The following is an 18,912-nucleotide window of genomic DNA, read 5'->3' as shown; positions in this document are numbered from 1 at the left end:
TGGACATGGTTGTACACACCTGTAATCCCAGAACTCAGAAGGCTAAGACAGGATTGTCAAGTTTTGTTTTTGTTTTTTGTTTTTTTTTTCTTTGATAAGGGGATTTGAACTCAGGGCTTCACGCTTGCTAGGCAAGCACTCTCCCACTTGAGCCGCTCCTCCTGCCCTTTTTGGTGTTGGGGTTTTTCAAGATAGGTTATCATGAATTATTTGCCTGGGGCTGATTTCGCACCTCGATCCTCCTGATCTCTGTCTCCTGAGTAGCTAGGATTACAGGCGTGAGCCACTGGCGCCTGGCCACACCCCTCTTCCTGTGTGGGACAGATGCTCCCTTTAGCCCACTTTTTCTCAAGTCTGTGTCCCGGCCTCTGCCGTCCTCTTGCTTGCTCACGAGTTTACCCGCTTGTTCTTCTGTCTGTATCTTACACACGCTCACAAACTGACATGGATCCTTTTTGGAGCAGGTGTGCTCACAGAGAAGACAGAAGTGTGCCTTTGCTTCAAGGATCGAGGCCACTCAGGGCTTTTCTCTGCCAGTGCCTCCCGGCTGCATTTGTAGCAGCCTGAGCACGTTGTCCCTGGGAAATCAGTGCAGTGCAGGGTCCTGTCAGCCCAGACGTGGGAACTCTGGTTGGCTCCAGGTACCTCTACCTGGAGAACACAGGGACTAAGAGAAGTTAAGTGACATGACCAAGCTCAGACTGACTATAAACACTAATCAAACCCATAATCAGGTTCTTCACAGCAACTTGTACTCAGCCAGTGCACTTTTATTCATGCTTTATTGCTGTTTCCCCAACGTGGGGGCGGTGGGAGCCCAAGCCAAGGAAATGGTTTCTGTATTCAGGAAGAAAAGCCCAAATTAGATAGGTGGAATCCCACCGCTGGGGTATGAATGAGGACACAGACACTGGGGAGACAGGGGCCATGCAGGCAGGGTTGGGGACATTGGCTGGAACGGGCTCTCCCAGAGGCTTCGCGAGTAGTCTGCACCTGGTGGATGCAGGTTTGCAAACCTCATATGATTGTGTGGGTCACCTTTGAAAATCAGAGATACTATTGAAACAGAGAGCCAGGACGCTTGTGCAGCCAGGGCCCATGAGTTTCATTCGCTCTTTTCGGTGATGGGTTTCAAGTGTATTTTCTGGAGCAGTCTTCAAGTACATGTCTATTTTCCACCAGAAAATAAGTTTATGAAGGAATTTAATTGTGTGACAAAGAAAGCATTACAGACCATAAGGATAAAAGGTTTATCCAATAGATGCTGCTTGCAAACTTGTTCAGAAATTCTCTGGATATTTAACCTTGAGTGTTAAGAGAGAAGCTCTTTGGCTTTGTTCTTTGAGAAACTGGGATGCATTACTGCAGAGAATTGAACTGACAGTTATAGCGTACCTGCGGACAAGGAATTACAGTGGAGAGAGCGCAGGGCTCAGTGGAGGTGCCCTGTTGACGTTAAGGAGGACTGAGCTGGGTGCAGCTGAGACCCGTGGCGAGGGAAGGCCAGACAGCATGGAAACCCCTCCATCTGGCGGGGAAGTTAGCCTCAAGTAATCTTTCTGGTGGGAGTCCTAGAACCGGCAGGTGAGTGTGCGTCTGGCAATGGTTGGGAAGCAGAAAATGACTTCAGGGCAATCCAGCAGGGACCCGGAGGTGAGCCATTAACGCAGCTAGTGAGTGACTGAATGGAGGTGAGAAGTTAGACAAGCTGGAGGCTCTGAAAACATGTACAGAAACTGATCCCCTGAGGCTGGGCATCAGAGGGGCAAACTCACACCTGGCTCCTCAGCTCTAAAACCCCAAAGGGGGATAGTAGGATATTGGGATCCATGATACGGGGTAAGGGTGGGAGACTGGTGAGGACGACTAGCACATTGAAATGCCAACGTCCCACCTGAGCTGCCACTCTGGAAGCTAGAGCCAGGCTGGACCTACAAATGGAGGCTGCATGTTCTCCGTTACCGTGGAGCAATGAGACTGAGGGGCAGGGCTAGGCTTAGGCTTTACAGGGCTCCTCTGAGAATGGTTTTTACAATAAACTAAAACACAGCGAATCACTTAAGTCAGGAGATAAAATAAATGAACTCGGGGCAGCATTTAGGTCTTGGTTAGCACCTCTGTTGTGTGGTGGTGTATGCTGTAATCCTAGCTACTCAGGAGGATCACAGTTTGAGAACAGCCCTGAGCAAAGGTGCAAGCCCCTATCTAAAAAATAAACTAAAGCAGAAAGAACTGGAGGTGTGGCTCAAATGGTAGAGCACTTGTCTAGCAAATACAATGCCCTGAGTTCAAACCCCAGTACCACCAAAAATAAAGTAAAATAAAAATAAAATCCTTTGTTTTCAGTGCTGCCCAGGAGAATGAGGCATTTTATAAGAAGGTCTAATGACACCAGAAAGCTTTAGAGAAATTTCAGTGATTGTGGCAAGTATTGTCTGTAACTCGGAGAATGTGTATCAAGGCATTTTGCAGAGTGTCTGCAGAACTGCTCGTTTGTCTATGCAGAAAACATAGACAACGTGGCAAGGTGAGGGTTTCAGTGTAGGGGCATGAAGTGGTAATGCAGATCAGGCTGTGGAGTGAACAGTGCCCAAGTAGGAATGAACTCCCAAGAGGCAGCAATCCAAGGTCTAGTAAGGAGCAATGGAAAAAGAATCCCACTTCAAAGGTTAGCCGAGTGGTGGCAGCTCATGCCTGTAATCCTAGCTACTTGGGAGCCTGAGCTCAGGAGGATCACGGTTCAAGGCCAGCCCAAGCAAACAGTTCATGAGACCACAGCTCCAAATAACCAGTACAAAATGGACTGCAGTAAAGTGACTACTTTGCAAGTGTGAAGCCCTGAGTTCAAATCCCACCTCTCCAAAAAAAGAAAAAGAAAAAACTACAGGTTACTGAAAGTAGAAGAGGTACTATTAGGGAGAGGGGACAAAGAGACCAGGAGAGGGGACAGAGAGAAGGCCAGAGAGGGGAGTAGAAAGGTGAATATAATGAAAACAATATATGCAATATGGAAATGTCACAGTGAAACCTACTAAGTTGTACAATTAATATGAGATAATATTTGTAATAAAAAAGACTACAGAATATCCAGAAAGGGAGAGGCCAGCAGGGAGAGAGATGGTTCAGTATGTCTGTCTGCAAAGGAGGCGAGAAGGGAAAGAATCTGAAGCACAAAGGAAGGAAAGGGGAAGTAACTGAAGGAAGAGGCTGTCTGGGTCTTGGAGTCCTGAAAACCTATGTTCCAGGTCACATTCTACTCCCAGCTGCCAGAGACCTCAGCACTTCACCAGCCCTCTGGGCCTCCACTGCTGGCTCTTTAAAGATCTCTTATCGTCATGCTTTTGTGACACTAAGATTGCTAGTGTTAGGAAATTCCAGCCAACAAAGACAACCATAGTTTAGAAGCTTTGTACGGCTCCAAATAACTAATGAAGCTAACCAGTCTTTCTTTCTTCCTTCCTTCCTTCCTTCCTTCCTTCCTTCCTTCCTTCCTTCCTTCCTTCCTTCCTCCCTTCCTCCCTTCCTCCCTTCCTCCCTTCCTTCCTTCCTTCCTCCCTTCCTCCCTCCCTCCCTTTCTCCCTTCTTCCCTTCCTCCCCTCCCCCTCCCTCCCTCCCTCCTATGGGCTTGTTTACTGCACTGGTGGAGTCTGTGATCAAAAGACTTCCAAATTCTTTGTGACCCACTGGGAAGAATCCATGGCAGGACATGTGGGTATAAAGGGAGTTTATTAAAAATTAGGGAAGAGAAATATAAAGGGATGCACGGTGAGGGAGGCCCAGGTGGAAGCCGGAAGCCGAGCGATTGTGTTTTCTGTTCTTCTGGTGCTTTTAAAAACCTATGCCAACCTATGGGAAGGGGAGAACCAGGTGATTCCCATCGATACTCAATGAGCGGGGAGGGGCATGGGTGGCTCCTGGCCAGGTGAGGGCAGTTTCTGAGCCAAAGCATGGTTAATCTAAGATGTAAGGTTTTTTTTCTGAGTCCCAAACTTTTCCTACTTTACCCTGCTTCAGGCTTACTGTCTCAACCTAGAATAATCTGTACGGATAAATGGAGTCACATACACACAACCCAGCTCCTATTGACAAGGCCATCACATTGATTCAAAGGTAGCCATAAGCTGCCTAGCAAGCTCAAGGTCCTGAGTTCAAACCCCAGACCCCCCCAAAAAAGCAGAAAGAGCCAATGCACAAACTCTTCAGAAACATCAAGTATGGCCGCTGAGCCAACTGGATTCTTGCTTGGAGGTGGGTACAAAGTAGAGTAGGAACAAGGGCACAGGAGCCAGGCTCCCAGTTCAGCTTTGATTCCTCTACTCACTGGGCACATCAGCCCTTGGTCAGTTGCCTCACCTCTTGGTAACTCACGTTCCTTAGCTGTCAATAGGGAGAAAAATAGGACCATCGCTTACAACTTCGAGTTGTGAGTTTTAAAGTAGTTATTCATGTAAAGTACTTAGAACAGGGGAGGCAGCTCAGTGGTAGAGCACTTGCCTAGCATGTGTCAAAGCCCTGGGTTCCATCCCAAGCACTCTCAAAACAAAACAAAAAAATGCACAGAGAACAGGTCACAGCATATCATGAGCTTTCAAAGAATATTAGAGTTGGGGCTCAGAACGCCGTGCCCCAAGCCTGGTGCTCGGCAGGCTGAGCACTTTGAACTAAGGAGATCAAAGACCTTCAAGCAGCCCAGAGCAAGTTCGCGCTGATGTTCTCCTGCCTCCAGCTTCCCCTGAAGCAAATCACACACCAGCATTCCTGTTTCCCCAAGGCATGTCATAACAGCTAGAACCTCTCTTTTCCAAATCAATCCATAAAACCCAAAAGTGTTTCTATAGCCTTCCCAGTTTTCCGTGTAGGAGCTAGCCATAAAAAAATTCTTGAGGCTACCTTGTGTGATAGACGGCCATAAGAGGAACCCAGAGAAGTCCTGCCCTACACCGGGTAGAAGGAAGGAATGCAACCCAGAGAGGCTGAGAAGAATCGGAATGTCAGGCTGCCTGAGTCCTCGACCTCAGTCTCACCATTAGATTTTGACATTCACACCGACCACATTTCTACACGACTGTCCATTCTTCATCAAACCTAAACATAAGAGCAGGCAGTCTTCCCTGGGTCTTTAATTCTGAAGGCTCTGTATCATGTAAAGCTTAGGTTAAGTGAATTTGCTGTGATTTTCTCTGGTTAACCTGGCTGGCCTGCTGGGTTAGGAGGCAGCGCACAGCAGAAGGGGTCGGGGAGTGGGGCAGAACTTCCTTCAACAAATGCTGCGTGGACGTGAGCATCCACCATGAGACGGCACCGCCGGGGACGGCGAGAGCAGTGGCCTCACCTCTACTGCTTTCATTCCAGCAAACAGAAGCGGGTCAATTTTACATGGAGAGAAGAGCTCAGAGGAAAAGAACAGCTGGACAAGGCAAGGACCATCCATGCTACAAGGAGAGAGGAGGCCATCTCAGATAGTCACTCAGAAAAAGAGGTGACATTCAAACAGAAACCCAAATAGAGAGACCGGGAGGCTTCTGAGAGCCTCTCAAAGCAGATTTAGCCGAGAGGTCATCGAGGCCTAAAGTAGAGCAGGGCTAGTTGAGACAGGCAAGCAAACAGTTCTTAAATATTCATGAGGTAAGACTGTCAGAGCAGGCCGTGAGAAATCAGGAAGGGCGAAAGCAACTTCCAGTGTAGGATATAATCCGGGAGCTTCTTGCTTACACTGCAAGAAAGACAGAAGTGCCACCAAGAGGAAGAATGCAGAGGGAGAAAGGTGAAAAGTGGCCAGCTGTCCTTCGGATGACCCCCTCGGGGCAATGTTCCAGAAAGGGATCTGGAGCTGGAGTGGAGGCCTGCGCTGGAGACCAGAGTTGGAAGTGAGGGGCACGTGGGGTCCACGGAGCCACCAGCATAGCTGAGATTAACCATTGCTCGTTAATCAGCCAAGAAGTAGTCAGCCCTGCCCAGGCCAGGCTGTGTGGCTCCTGAAGGACTTTTCCTTTTAAACCAGTGCATGAAAAACACCTCCAAACAGGGCAAAGGAATGCAAGTGCTGCTGATAGGAGCTATGAAGATGTCAAAACAAGGCCATGGATAAAGAGTAACAGGGCAGGAGGTGCTGGTGACAAGGCTGTCAAGAGTTGTCCTCTGTGAGGACACGATGTTTAGGTTGAAAGTTGAACAAAAAGCACAGACCCGTGAAAGTCTAGAAAATCCTTTCATGCAAAAGCAATTGTTGTCACTGGGTCCTGAGATGGGAATGGACTTGGTGTGTTTGGAGAACAGGAGAAAGGTCAAGGTGGCCGAGCAGAGTGGAAGTGAGAGGTTTGGGTTGGGCCAGAGAAGGACTGAGTTTTGTCTCAGGCGATGTGCAGTGACGAGTTCAGAACGGCTAAGGAAAGACTCCTGACGGCCAAAGGGAATTCGTCCTCACAGAAACCAGGAGAGGGTGGGCTGCGAGAAGCAAGGGCCAGGTTCTCCAGCAGCAGAGCTACTTTGATGCTCATCACACAGAAGGGGTTCTGCTTTGTGAAGGGCAAGTGTGCAAATCAGCCAGCGGATATCCCACAGCCCTGTCCAGCCCACTAGTGAGCTGAGGGCCCAAGGAAGCCATTTGTCCCCCAGGTTGCTTAGCGCTCTCTCTCTCTCTCTCTCTCTCTCTCTCTCTCTCGGCAGTACTGGGGTTTGAATTTAAGAGTCAGGTGCTTACTAAGCAAGCGCTCTACCACCTGAGCCATTCTGCCAACCCTGTTTTGTGTTGGAAATTTTTGAGGTAGCAATCTTGAGACCTATTTGCCTAGCGTTGGCTTTGAAATACGATCCTCCTGGTCTTTACCTCCTGAGTAGCTGGGATTACAGGCGTGAGCCACCAGCACCCAGCTTAGCTTCCTCTTTGATGCAATGACTTTAGTTTACATGGTAACATATATATCAGCACTGAATGTCCACAGGTCTGTTGTAAGGTGGCTACAAAATGTATTTCAGCGTTACAAGCACTCACTGAAGAGAAGGGGGAAGTGCACAGAAGCTATATGGCTTTTCCAAGACCCAAAGTCCCAAGTTAAAAACAGCATCGCTGCCCCCTTATTCCAAGGGTCCTTTGCACTGTGCATGTAGCTTGTGCCTCTGTTTGGGGAAAGCAATCATAAGAAATTTTATGGACTGCCAGACCACAGTGGGAGACTGAAGCCATAAACCACCTCTTTTGATCCATAGGCACAACCCTCCGTTTGGATGTCTGGGATGGATGGAAGGAGTTCCTGATGGGCTGTCTCCTCGGGCAAAAACTTAAAGTCCAACGCTATTTGTCCCAGGAAGGAGCAATACTCAAGTACGGAGATGAAGCAGATGCTGGATTCACTTTGTAACTGTTCAGTAAGCCTCCCTTAGATCTTGAGCCTGATGTTCACGCTACAGCGGGCGTGCCCATTCCACTGAGCAAGAACCGAGATATTTGCAGAAGCAAGACCACAGGGAGGCCACCAGGGCTGACAGCCTTTGGCAATGGGTTGCAATTCAGGTTCGCTTCCTCTGGAAATACTAACTAAATATGTGACTTCAGTTTGGTTTGGATATCATATGTCTTAACACTTTTAAAGGTACTTATTTTCAGGATAAATATCTTATTCTAAGAAAAAGAAACTGACATGGCAGCCGATTGGCTGGACACACTGGCCACCTCTTGCTAAGCTCACACGTACTTTTTATAAGAACATTTAACTAGCATTGTGATATTTCCATACATGTATACAAACACACCCGGATCACATTCATCCCCCCTGTCGTTCCTCCTCATCGCCTCTCTCCCCTTCTTAAAACAATCTCAACAGGTTTCACTGTTCCATTTTCATGCACCACATGTACTTTTTCAAGCATCCACGCTTCTGCACACAGGAAGCATGCCATGCCCCTGGGGCAGGGGGGCGGGTAGGCTGGGAGAAGCAGTGGCATCTTAAGGCCACTTAAGTTTCCCCCTGAACTTCAGGCGTTGGTGCAGCGGTGGTTTCAGAACAGCGCCCCCTCGTGGGTGATTCGATGACGTTCTACAAAAGCCCTGGCTCGCCAGGAGTCTGAGTGTAAAGTGACAGGGTAGAGTAGCAGCTCTTACAGTCTTGTGGAATATTCAGATATTTTACAACTATTTCTGTTTGGGGATGGTTAACTCTCTTTTCTCATGTTCTGAATCCAAACAAATAGCCGTCTTGCTCGGGTACCCTTCAAGGTGCGTGTTTGCTGAATCCACTCAAGACAAACACTGTGTTGGGTTTATACACCTCGTTTTGCAGGGCACCGGCCTTATAGGGAGCTGCTTTGAATCTTTTCTACAGGTCAGGAAGCAGAGTGGGAACTCGTCCAACGTCACAAGCTAGCAAGAGCAGAGCAGGACGAGGACCCTGACAGCTGAGCTCCAGCCCTACCTGCTGAGCCGTCTGCTCGCGGCCTAACCCTTAAGCAAAGTCTCAGAGCTCAGAGAACACACATGGCCTCCTGAAAAGTCCTTTGTTCCTCCACCCAAACGACAGCTATTGAGCACTTACTGTATACTGGGCAAGATTGGAGAAATACAGCAATAAATGAGACGCTGTCCCATCTGTACTTCCCTACAGACAGTAGGAAAAGAGAAACTTAGTAACTGATACCCGAGAAGCAGAATTTCAGATGCTTGGGAGTAGGAACTCCAGCGCCATCTGTCCAGGCTCAAAGCCCTGCTCCCCCTCCTTAGCTTTGCAACCCTGGGCAGGTTACAAACCGATCCTGGATGTCACTCTCCTGGCAAGTGGGGATGACAACGCCCATCTCGTAGACTGTTTCGTTCTTTTATTTACTTATTTATTATTTATTCTTTGCAGTACTGGGGATCGAATCCAGGGCCTCGTGCATGGTGGGCAGGCATTTTCTCTCTCCAGCTATGCTCCCCATTTTTTGAGCTAGGGTCGCCATGGTAACTTCGAACTTGCGATTGTTCAGCCTCTGCCTCTCAGGTGGCTGGAGTTACAGGAGTATTCTACGATGCCAGGCTACATAGATGTTCTTCTTCCCTCCCTCCCCCAGCTTTTGTGGCTCTGGGGATTCAGCCAGGGCCCGCACGTGCTGGGCAGGTGCTCTGCCACTCGAGCTACGTCCCCAGCCTCACAGACTTGCTTAGAGATTAAATGACGTAGTAATCACGGGGACGTGGAAGGGTGCGCGGCCCATGGTAAGCGGGAGGTTAAGCTCGGCTGCTGTTGCCATTCAGTGTGACAGTGCTATGGCCAGGCCGGTGCAGGATGCTGTAGGACGCACAGAGTGGGGTCAGGTGACACTGTAGGGTGCACAGGGTGGGGTCAGGTGACGCTATGGGGTGTACAGCGTGGGGTCAGGTGACGCCGTAGGGTGCGCGGCGTGGGGTCGGGTGACGGTACGCATGTGGAGGTCAGGTGACCCCAGAGAGAGGGAAATTTATGTGGAGACCTAAGGCCTGGCACTCGGGCAGGCGGATGCACAAAGGCCCAGAGGCGAGAGCGCAGCTTCAAGGCCCTGGAAGACGGCCACGCGGTAAGCTGGTCACAGGTTGTAAAGAAGGAGCCCCGTGGGCCACGCAGAGCATAAAGGAACTTGAACTCTGTTTCAAGTTGGGGAGACACGAAAGGGCGGGAAGGGCAAGCCGCAGTCTGCTTTTGAAACACCGCTGACTGCAGTGTAAGGCCGCGAGGGAGAGGAGAGAGGAGAGATGTCACCTGGCCGCTGCCCAGAGACCTGAGGGGCATTTTCACAGTCCTCTCGTCCCAGGTGGAGCCAATTCAGAGATGCTGCCTTGCACTCATGAATCTAAAAAGAGTGTGACGTGTCAATCAAATACCAGTGAGTGAATTTCTAACCCAGATTAGCTACAATCTCCCGGCCACAGAGTCCGGAGAGCCACGCGCTCTGGGCGCAGCATTTTCCCCTGCAGAAAATACACGGGCAGCCAGACGCATATCAGAGATGGGGACAAACAGGAAAGCGGTTACGGGCAGTAGACATGGGGAGATGGCGGGCTGTGTGACCCTTCTCTGAAGTGGAGCCACAAACCTCCTGCCAAGCGCATCACGGGCAGTGCTGAGCGACCCTCTCATTTCTGGGAACAGCCTTCACCGAGCAGCCAGCTTGTGCCTGGAGGGGTGTCGGCAGTCCAGGGAGACCGGGGTGGGAGTATGAGTTCCGTTCGCCGTGGGAAGCTGTTGGATGGTTGAAAACAGAAGATGGGCAGCCCCCAACTTCCGAATAAAAGGGTCTCTATGTGCCATGTGACGAAAGCCTGTAAGGAAAGACGCAGAGACCATTGCGCTGTCCAGTTTGGAGGCTTCGGTCTGCGGGGTGGAGAAGGAGGGAGTGGTTTACATCGGTTTACAGTGGGGACATTGAGAAGCCAGAAAGCAAGGACAGTCAGAGAAGACAAACACATCAAATGACGGATTTGACTTGCTTCCAGTAACTTCCCCGTGATTCTAAGCTTGAATGATTTGCATGTGAGCTGTGGGCAAGTGTGTGTGATTCAGCCAGTCTTAACGTAGAAGGGAGACCAGACATTGTGACTAGGATGTTGTCCCTTTGCTGATTTAATTTACCGACCCTTCCCCGCACTTGTGTCACCCACTCAGGTACCAGAAAAGGGTGGTCCTGTACCTCGCCGCCTTCCGTGGGAACACAGAGCTCACTGAGTGGGCCCTGAAGCAGGGCGCACAGCCCCACGAGGCAGTGGGTGTTCACCCCTATCGCGCATGGTGCCATGAAGCTCTGCACGCCGATGTCACTAAGTGCCCCATTCACGCTGCCGCAGAAGCAGGCCACCTGCTGATTCTGAAGGCCTTTGTCAACTGCAGTGTCCTGTGTCTGGAATGCAAAGACGCAGCCGGGCAAACGCCCCTGGCCATTGCCACCAGACACGGGCATAGAGACTGTGCGCTGTATTTGCTGAGCAAGGCGTGCTCCACCGTGTCTTTCCTGAAAACCTCCATCTCCATGAGGATCTATATTAAAATAAAGCAGTGGGTCCTCAGAGCCCAGAGTCAGAGCGTTCATAAAAGCCAGCTTTGCAGAGCAAAGGTGTCCGGGGCAAAGGTTGGGGACACTGTGCTAGTGGATGGTTTCACCAAACCAAAAATGACCTCCAAGAGCTGGCATAAGGCTGGGAACAGGGACTTACAAAGTAAGCTCCCCCCTCTCAAGGACCAAGTGACAAGCAGGAAACCTGTCCAGGGTCTGGCAGCTTCACAGAGGGACACGAGAGGACAGGTCCTGACGCTCCCTGCGCTGGTAGGCACGAGAAGGTTCTCTGACTCGCACAGACACGAGCAGGAAAAGCAGAAGCAAAGACGTGCTGCAGCCAGGGCAAAAGAAAGGCGCGTGAGAACCGAATACCTCCCACAAGTCCCCCTCCCGCCGTTCTCCAGAGTGGGGTACTCGCACCCCTCCTTTTACTACGCAACGCCCAGCCAGGATGCTTTGCTCAGGTCCTCCTTCGCGTCCTTCTCGGAGCACAGTGGGAGGACCCCGAGGGAGAATGCAGTCTACTGCTTAGCTGTGGCCAGGTAACATTCTCCCCTTAACCCCACAAAGGCAGGTCTAGGGCAGAGAAGGGTTCATGAAGCCCTATTATGACACAGAGGCTAAAACTACTTGTTTCCATGTACTAATATCTTGCTGGGTGTGGTGATGCATGCCTATAATCCCAGCACTCAGGAGGCTGACTCATGAGGATCACGAGTTCAAGGCTAGCCTAGGTTACACAGACAGACCTTGTTTCAAAAAACAAATAAGGCTGCCAGGTGCTGGTGGCTCACGCCTGTTATCCTAGCTACTCAGGAGGCAGAGATCAGGAAGATCATGGTTCAAAGCCAGCCCAGGCAAATAGTTCACACCCAAGCAAATAGTTCATGAGATCAGATCTTAAAAAAAACCAATCACAAAAAAGTGCTGGTGGAGTGGCTCAAGGTATAGACCCTGAGTTCAAACCCCAGTACCACAAAAAAAGAAAGAAAAGAAAAGAAAACCCTTGGGGCAAAAAACCAGCAAAAAGAGGACCTCATTTGCCTGGGACAAAATGAAATGATGCTCTTTCTTAACCAATCCATCTGTGGAGTACCTGATTTCTTAAGTTCTCCAGAAAAAGAGACCTGTGGAAAACATCATAAATGAGATCCATTGCTGATACATATGCTTTCAAAGTTAAGATCTTGTTAATGATAACTAAAAGGGACAGAAAGAACCCTGAAATTTGGGATGGAGAGGTCAAAAGAGTCATGGTAGAAGATGGAGTAGTAATGAAAGTGGAAGGAAAGAAAGGAAGAATTTAAAAATGAGTTGAACAACAAAGACTTGAGAAGGGTGCACGGTGGGGAGGAGAACTTTACCGGGTAGGGTGCTAGAACTGACATTAATATTGAGGTGAGTTGAAGAACAAGAAGGGTGTCACAAGTGGACCTCTCAAGGCACACTTGCTTCCATAGGTAAGTTTGGGTGGTTAGATGTTGCTGAAAATGAAACTCTCACACTAGATCTGAGCTCCTGCGCGTTACTTATGAGGTAGCATTGGATGCCCCCATCAGAGACCTACAGATTCCTGATTGGCTTTTTCCCTTACTCAGAGAAAAACAAGGCTCCTCTGCATCCCTTGCTTTCTGTATTGGTCTTTTATCTCAGTGTGTTTGTTGCCACCTAGAGGTGAGAGGAACTATGACATGCAAAATTCAAGATCCAGCCTGAGGTTGTCAGTAGATGAGGACTACTTACTTCCCAGCTTCAGTGCTTCAGTGTTTGTAATTTGTGAGCGATCTCTGGAATGTACAAAAAGAGGTCATCTAAAATGACAGGACACTAAATTAAATTTTAAAAATTCGGCCAGGCATGGTGGTACACACCTGCGATAGCATCTGTTTCTCCTGGCTGGGATCATGGGGCAAATTCATGTTTGGGTTTAGTGAGCAGTTCTCCAGCCAGCTTGCTGTTTTGTGTAGACGTACCCCATCAAGAGTAGGGTTATCAAGAAGCAGCAATCCAGGGCCAAGAAGGAAACTGCTAGAAAACCTTTAGTTAGAAGAGGCCAGTGCAGAAAGGAGAGGCGGGGGTGGTGGTCAGCCTGTCATGCCCCTGATGGGGCAGAGTTATTTAGTCCTAGAAAATCCTCTCTCTCTCTTCCCTTCACCCACACCCTCTGTTCCTCCCCATCGGTTTCTGCCCCTGTCCACTGCCCCTCATTGCTTTGTTGGTGGGTTATGGAGAGGAGGGGGAGATGACCGTCTCGTGCCCCCAGACCCTCTTCTTGGCATAGATCACATCCCTCAAGCAGTCACAGAGGTACCTATGTCTACCTGTGTCAACCCGGCAGTCAGGTGTGTGAGTACTTGTCTCTAAGTGACCAGCCCAGCTATGACAAAAACACACACACGAGTGAACACACTATCCTGACGACTGCATGTGTCAACACGAAGCTAGTCTCACAGGGAGACGGAAGAACCCAATGTAATCCTTCATAGTGCTGACCCGGAAAAGTGGGTCAGGGTGGGTGCAGCAGTCACTGGTTGTTCCTGATTGTACAGGAAGGGGAGTCTCCCATACCAGGACCAAGTCACCTTGGCTGGTGTCATGTCACAGCACTTGCTGGACCCTGTGTCATTGAGGAACTCTACCTCTAGATTCATGAAGATACCTCTCTTGGGGTTGGCTCAAAGTCCGTACCGCAGCAGTGAGCGCAGACAATGTGAATCAGCTTGATACGTGCAAGTGGCCTTTGTAGAAATGACAGTGACCTCTCATTCACTGTCAGAAGTCACGCGGTCTAATTTCTCAGTCTAGAAGACAGTAGAGGCTCTAAATAGATCACAGGGTATCCTTAACGTGTGTCTGGAAACCGACCCTCCTTGTGGCTCATTGTCCAATTCTGGTGAGTTTTATGGCCTGGAAGTCCAGTTTGGACGGGAGGACTGGTCCGGCTTTGACAGCTCGAGGAGATTGAGGGGAGATGGAAAGCACACGAGTTGACTCCAATAGGCTTCTGCGCTCCATTAAAACTAGAACTCCCTCTTTTCTTTTGTTTTTAATCTTTCAAGCATGCCTTGTATGCTTTGTTCATTTTTCTATCTGCAGCACATAGGCTAGTGTCTGGCAGAGAGGAAGAAGGAAAACAGTTTGTGAATGAATGCAGAAAAGCCAGGGTTCAAATGCCAGGGGAGAATCAGGGTGAGGCCTGAACCAAGAGGAGCTAGGATGTGCACCAGAATGGAGCAGAGAGGAGGTCATGTGAAGTCAGGTGGGATATGAAGAAAGACTAAATAAAGGCCTCTGAGTGAGCTTGTCAAGGCTTAAGGGATGATTTATGGGCAGCGTGCATGGCTGACCCACTTTAGAGGTCCAAAGAGATGCAGCCTTTCAAGTAAAGCAAGAAGTTAGTGCAGAACAGAAAAGTTGAGTCAGGCAGATATGGGTCTAGTTCAGGTGTTTTCAGGCAGGGTTGCTCCTAATAGAGTGAGTGAAAGCCCTTTAAAAAGCTGCAGGACTGTGCCAGACAAAAGGAAAGGAGCAAGTAGAGGTGGTAGCATGTCTTTGTAAAAGGGCAAGCCAGACACTTAGTTTCCAGGAAAGTAAGTGGATTTGCAAAAAGCACTGTAGAGGATGGGGCTAAATTGGCTGGAGGTGAGACTGGAGGCAAAGTCTCCAGAAAGTGGCTTCCTTCCGTATGCCCATGTGGAGAGTGTGTTCTTGTGCTCTCTCTGGGCTAGGAGTTGGGTGTGAACCACACAGCTTTTTATAATGCACGTCACATGATCAGTTTTGTTTTTGAAGACAAATCTGGCAATGTGTGGAGATCGGAGGAGGCAATAGACTAAAACACTGTTAGGGGAGGAGAAGTGACAAACATGAGGGGTATTTCTGGGGAATAATCTGTAAAATGTGATCATTAGTTGGGGATGGGAGTGGAGAAACAGGAATGGAGTTGTCTATCTCTGGGGATGGTGGATGGCATGTCACTGTCAGAACAAGGACGCTGAGAAGGGGATAAGCTTCAGAGGAAGAGAGAACAGGTGAAAGTGAAAGTGTCCACTGGACCAATAATCTTATTTGCTGATTGATGTTAAGTTTTAAGAAATGTCAGGATTTAGGAGGTGTGGACATGGGAACTGAGGTGGTGAGAAGCCAAGTTCGCCCAGGATGAGAGAGCTAACAGGGAGGAGGACCGAGGGTAGGGTCTTGAGGACCCCAACCTGGGTTTATTGGGGTTTTCTTTGAGACAAAATTTCACTAGGTAGCCCAGGTTGGCTTTGACCTCCCAAAGGGAGGTAACCCCTGTACCTGGGGTTACAGGTGTGGGCAACCACACCAGGCTGGACCCCAACAATTAAAGGGATGTTAAAACCTCCTATAATGAAGCACATTTAAATCCTACACAGCAGAAGTTTTTATTAGTATACAGCCAGAGAATAACTGACATAAAATATTAAGTTCCACTGCATTTCAGTTAAAGACCATCAAAAAAAACCTAATATTTTTTAAATGTTAAATTGAAAAAAAATTCCTAGCAGGATGCCAGTGACACACTGGCTATTCAGGAGGCAGAGATCAGGAAGGTTAAGGTTTGAAACCAACCTGGGCAAATAGTTCACAAGACCATGTCTCAAAAAAAAAATCTGGACTAACTCATGTGATAGAGAGCCTGCCTGGCAAGTATGAGAACCAAGTTCAAACCCCAGTACCACACACACACACACAAATCCTAATGTGAGCTTGGGGGTGGGGAGAAGTTGTCAGGGCCTAGGTGAGATACAGGAATGCCTCAGAAGGACAGATAGAAAAGTGTCAACCCAGAGAACTCTACATTTCACCACCAGATTTTCTGCTTCTAGTTGTGGGTTCTGAATTCTAGCATCGCCTGGGAAAATATCATCTGTGAGACACGACAGATCAGGGAAAATAAGACGTGGGACATGGCAGCCAGGAGTTCACAGACAAACACTGTATTCGTGAATGGCTTCATTTTATTTTTTTGCTTTAAGCCTTACACCCAGCAGTAAGCTGCAACATTTGGTAAAAAGAACAAAAGGAAAAAGAGCAGCTCTGCCCCTTTGACCTTGCCCACTCGCCCAGATGATCAGCGCACTCTGGGACTGAGCATGGGTATCTTAGAGAACGACACCTAGGTGGGAAACTCTGGAAGTGGCTGCTTTGAGCACAAAAGGAAAATGCCTATTGCAAAGGCACATCTGTCTGAAAGGGAACATCTGACAGGACCCATCTTTTTTTTAACACTCATGTCATTATGTCCCAAAATTTAGTAAATGAACCTTGAAAATCTCCGGGCAGTGTGACAGCAAGAATGATGGAATACAACAAGTGTCCAGGACAAAGGGAGCCTTCATCCCAGGGGAGTTAGGATCAAACCCCAAACCCACTTTTCCATATAAACATCCTTGATGGTACAGCACACATTGCATCTGTTACCAGATGTGCACACACCCATGTCTAGGTGGTGTACTACATTTCTGTCTTTGCTTTGCTTTACTAATAAATGTTCTTGGTCTCTACCTTGATGTGTCCTAAAATCCTTTTTTTTTTTGGTACTGGGGCTTGAACTCAGGGCCTACACATTAAGCCACTCCAACAGCCCTATTTTTGTGAATGGATTTTTGAGACAGGGTCTCAGGAACTATTTGCCCAGGCTGGCTTTGAACCACGATCCTCCTGATCTCTGCCTCCTTAGTTGCTAGGATTACAGACATGAGCCACTGGCACCTGGCTTTTTTTTTTTTTTTTTTTTTTTGTGATAACATCACAAACTTGTACCCAAGGGCCAGGCAGAGGCCTCCTTCCTTTTGGAGCCCTCCTCCCTGGAGCATCCAGTAACACCCCTACTCCAACAAGAACCTGGTTTTAGGAAGATTCTGGATTCTACTTCACACGCGAGCTATGTGACAAGATAACCCAGCCACAGCTACAAGAGCAGCGTGAAGACTCACCGGCTGTGTGGAGATAGGAATTATGCTCCTGACAGATTGTGTTTTGTTTCTTGCAGTGCCTTCAAAGAGAAGCGATGGCTTCAGCAGCTAGGAATAGCAAGAGTTCTGGCCAAAAAGAGCATTTCTAATCTGACTACCCAAGGGCTGGCCACGTGCAAAAACCCTCCGGAAATGATGCTTTGAAAGTCACCACAAGCCTGATCTGGGCAAACTGGGACAGTTTCCACTTGCACTGTTAACATCCTGGCCACAGTTCTAATGCCAGAGGTCTAACCTGCACAACTTTCCACAGGACGTTGAATGTTTAACCATGTTTTCTTGGACTCCATCACCCAAGTGAGTAGAGGGCTTTTCCCATATCTCTGAGGAAGAATTCACAAGAAACTTAGAATGATAGTTGTCTATGGGGTGGGGAACCAAGAGGATGGGTGGAGTTAGAATTTTTATGTTTCTTCTGTTGTCTTTCTTTCTGGCTTCGTTTTAATGCCTTGGGGGAGTGTCAAATCATATCAATGTAGAACTTTAAACAACGAATTAAAATTTAAAAATTTACATAAGTCCCTAAAATGATTACAAATACCATCTATGTCTAGTGCTGCTCCCAGACATCTTCTAACTTCTGCTACATTTCTATTGCATTTTTAAAATGTGGAAAAGTTTTCACACAGCAAATTACATGGATATTAAGTGTGAGATTTAGTGGGTTTAAGAAACATGTATCTGTGCAAACTCTTTAGTTAACCTCAGAAAGCTTCCCCAAACTCTGATCCAAGTCAATGTCAATGTCAACCGCTACAGACAAAGGCTATTCTGATTCCCGTCCATCAGTTACATTTCCGGATCACACAGGTGCTCACGTTTGCGCTTGTTATTTTGCTCCACTGATGTTTTGGGATCCATTGTTGCAGGCACCAGTGGTTAATATTTAATTACTGAGTAGTATTCTATCCTGCGGGTGCACCTGGGTTTATCTCTTCAACTCAATGAACACTACATCATCTCCAGTTTTGAGACACTATGAATAAAGCGCTTTTGAACATAATTGGAAGTCTTTCTCTGAATATGTTTCCATTTCTTCTGGGTAAATACCTAGGAATTGAATTCTTGGGTAATGGGGTGAATGTGCATTTTACACGATGATTGCCCGAGACTTCTCCAAAGTGTATTTACTTTTCCACATGAGTCTTTTTCTCATTGCTTCACACACTTCACCAACATCTGTTGTCATAAGTGGTTTTGATTTTAGTCATTCTAGTGTGTTTTAAATGGTAAATCATTGCGCTTTCCACTGCATTTCCCTGACATCTGCAATGTTGGACAGTTGTTTTGTTTTTAACAAACTCGTGATCCTTCTGCCTCAACCTCCTGAGTGGTGGGATTACAGGCGTGTGTCAACATGGCAGCCTCAACACTTCATGTGCTTATTTTCCATCTGTAAATCTTCTTTTGTGAAGTATCAGTGCATATTTTTGCCCATTTTCAAAACTGGGATATTTTTAATTGTGTTTTGTAGATTTTCACATACTCAGATAAAAGTTCTTCATAAGATATATGCATTGTGCACATATTTTCTGGTCCCTGTCTGACCTTTTCATTTTATTAGTGCTCTCTGTTTTTTTCTGGTACTGGGGATTGAACCCAGGGCATCACTCATGCTAAACAGGCACTCTACCACTGAGCAGACATTCCCAGCCCTTTTTACTTTATTTGCAGATAAGATCTGCAGTGTAGCCCAGGCTGTTCTCAAACTTGTGATCCTCCTGCCTCAGCCTCCTGAGAGTCTGGATTATAGATGTGCACCACCATGCCTGGCTTGATGTCTTTTGATAAAGCTTTCAACTTCGGTGAAGTTCAAATTGTCACCTTTTTGTGGTTCATGCCTTTTGTGCCCTAAGAATTCAAACTTATAAACATACTCTCTTATGTGTTCTTCTAGCAGCTTTGTAATTTTAGG

The 18,912-nt window shown here is 47.9% G+C and overlaps 1 protein-coding gene across 8 annotated transcripts in view; it reads left to right on the top strand.

Annotated features, from left to right (window-relative positions):
- Ankub1 (ankyrin repeat and ubiquitin domain containing 1) overlaps positions 1-18,707 on the top strand; it is a 33,374-nt gene extending 14,667 nt beyond the window's left edge. Inside the window, exons 2-4 of one of the 8 annotated variants that reach the window (XM_074058967.1) lie at positions 7,207-7,321; positions 10,611-11,540; positions 17,015-18,707. In XM_074058967.1, the coding sequence (XP_073915068.1) occupies positions 7,207-7,321; positions 10,611-11,540; positions 17,015-17,141 (1,172 nt within the window). In that variant the 3' untranslated portion in view covers positions 17,142-18,707. Of the gene's footprint in view, positions 1-7,206; positions 7,590-10,610; positions 11,541-17,014 lie in introns of those variants that run through there. The other 7 variants (XM_074058968.1, XM_074058965.1, XM_074058964.1 and 4 more) reach the window with 7 other exon arrangements.
- The last annotated feature ends 205 nt before the right edge of the window (positions 18,708-18,912 follow it).

This window comes from Castor canadensis, chromosome 17 (genome assembly GCF_047511655.1).
Source record: "Castor canadensis chromosome 17, mCasCan1.hap1v2, whole genome shotgun sequence".
Lineage (NCBI taxonomy): Eukaryota > Metazoa > Chordata > Mammalia > Rodentia > Castoridae > Castor > Castor canadensis.
This window is presented reverse-complemented; position numbering and strand designations above follow the sequence as displayed.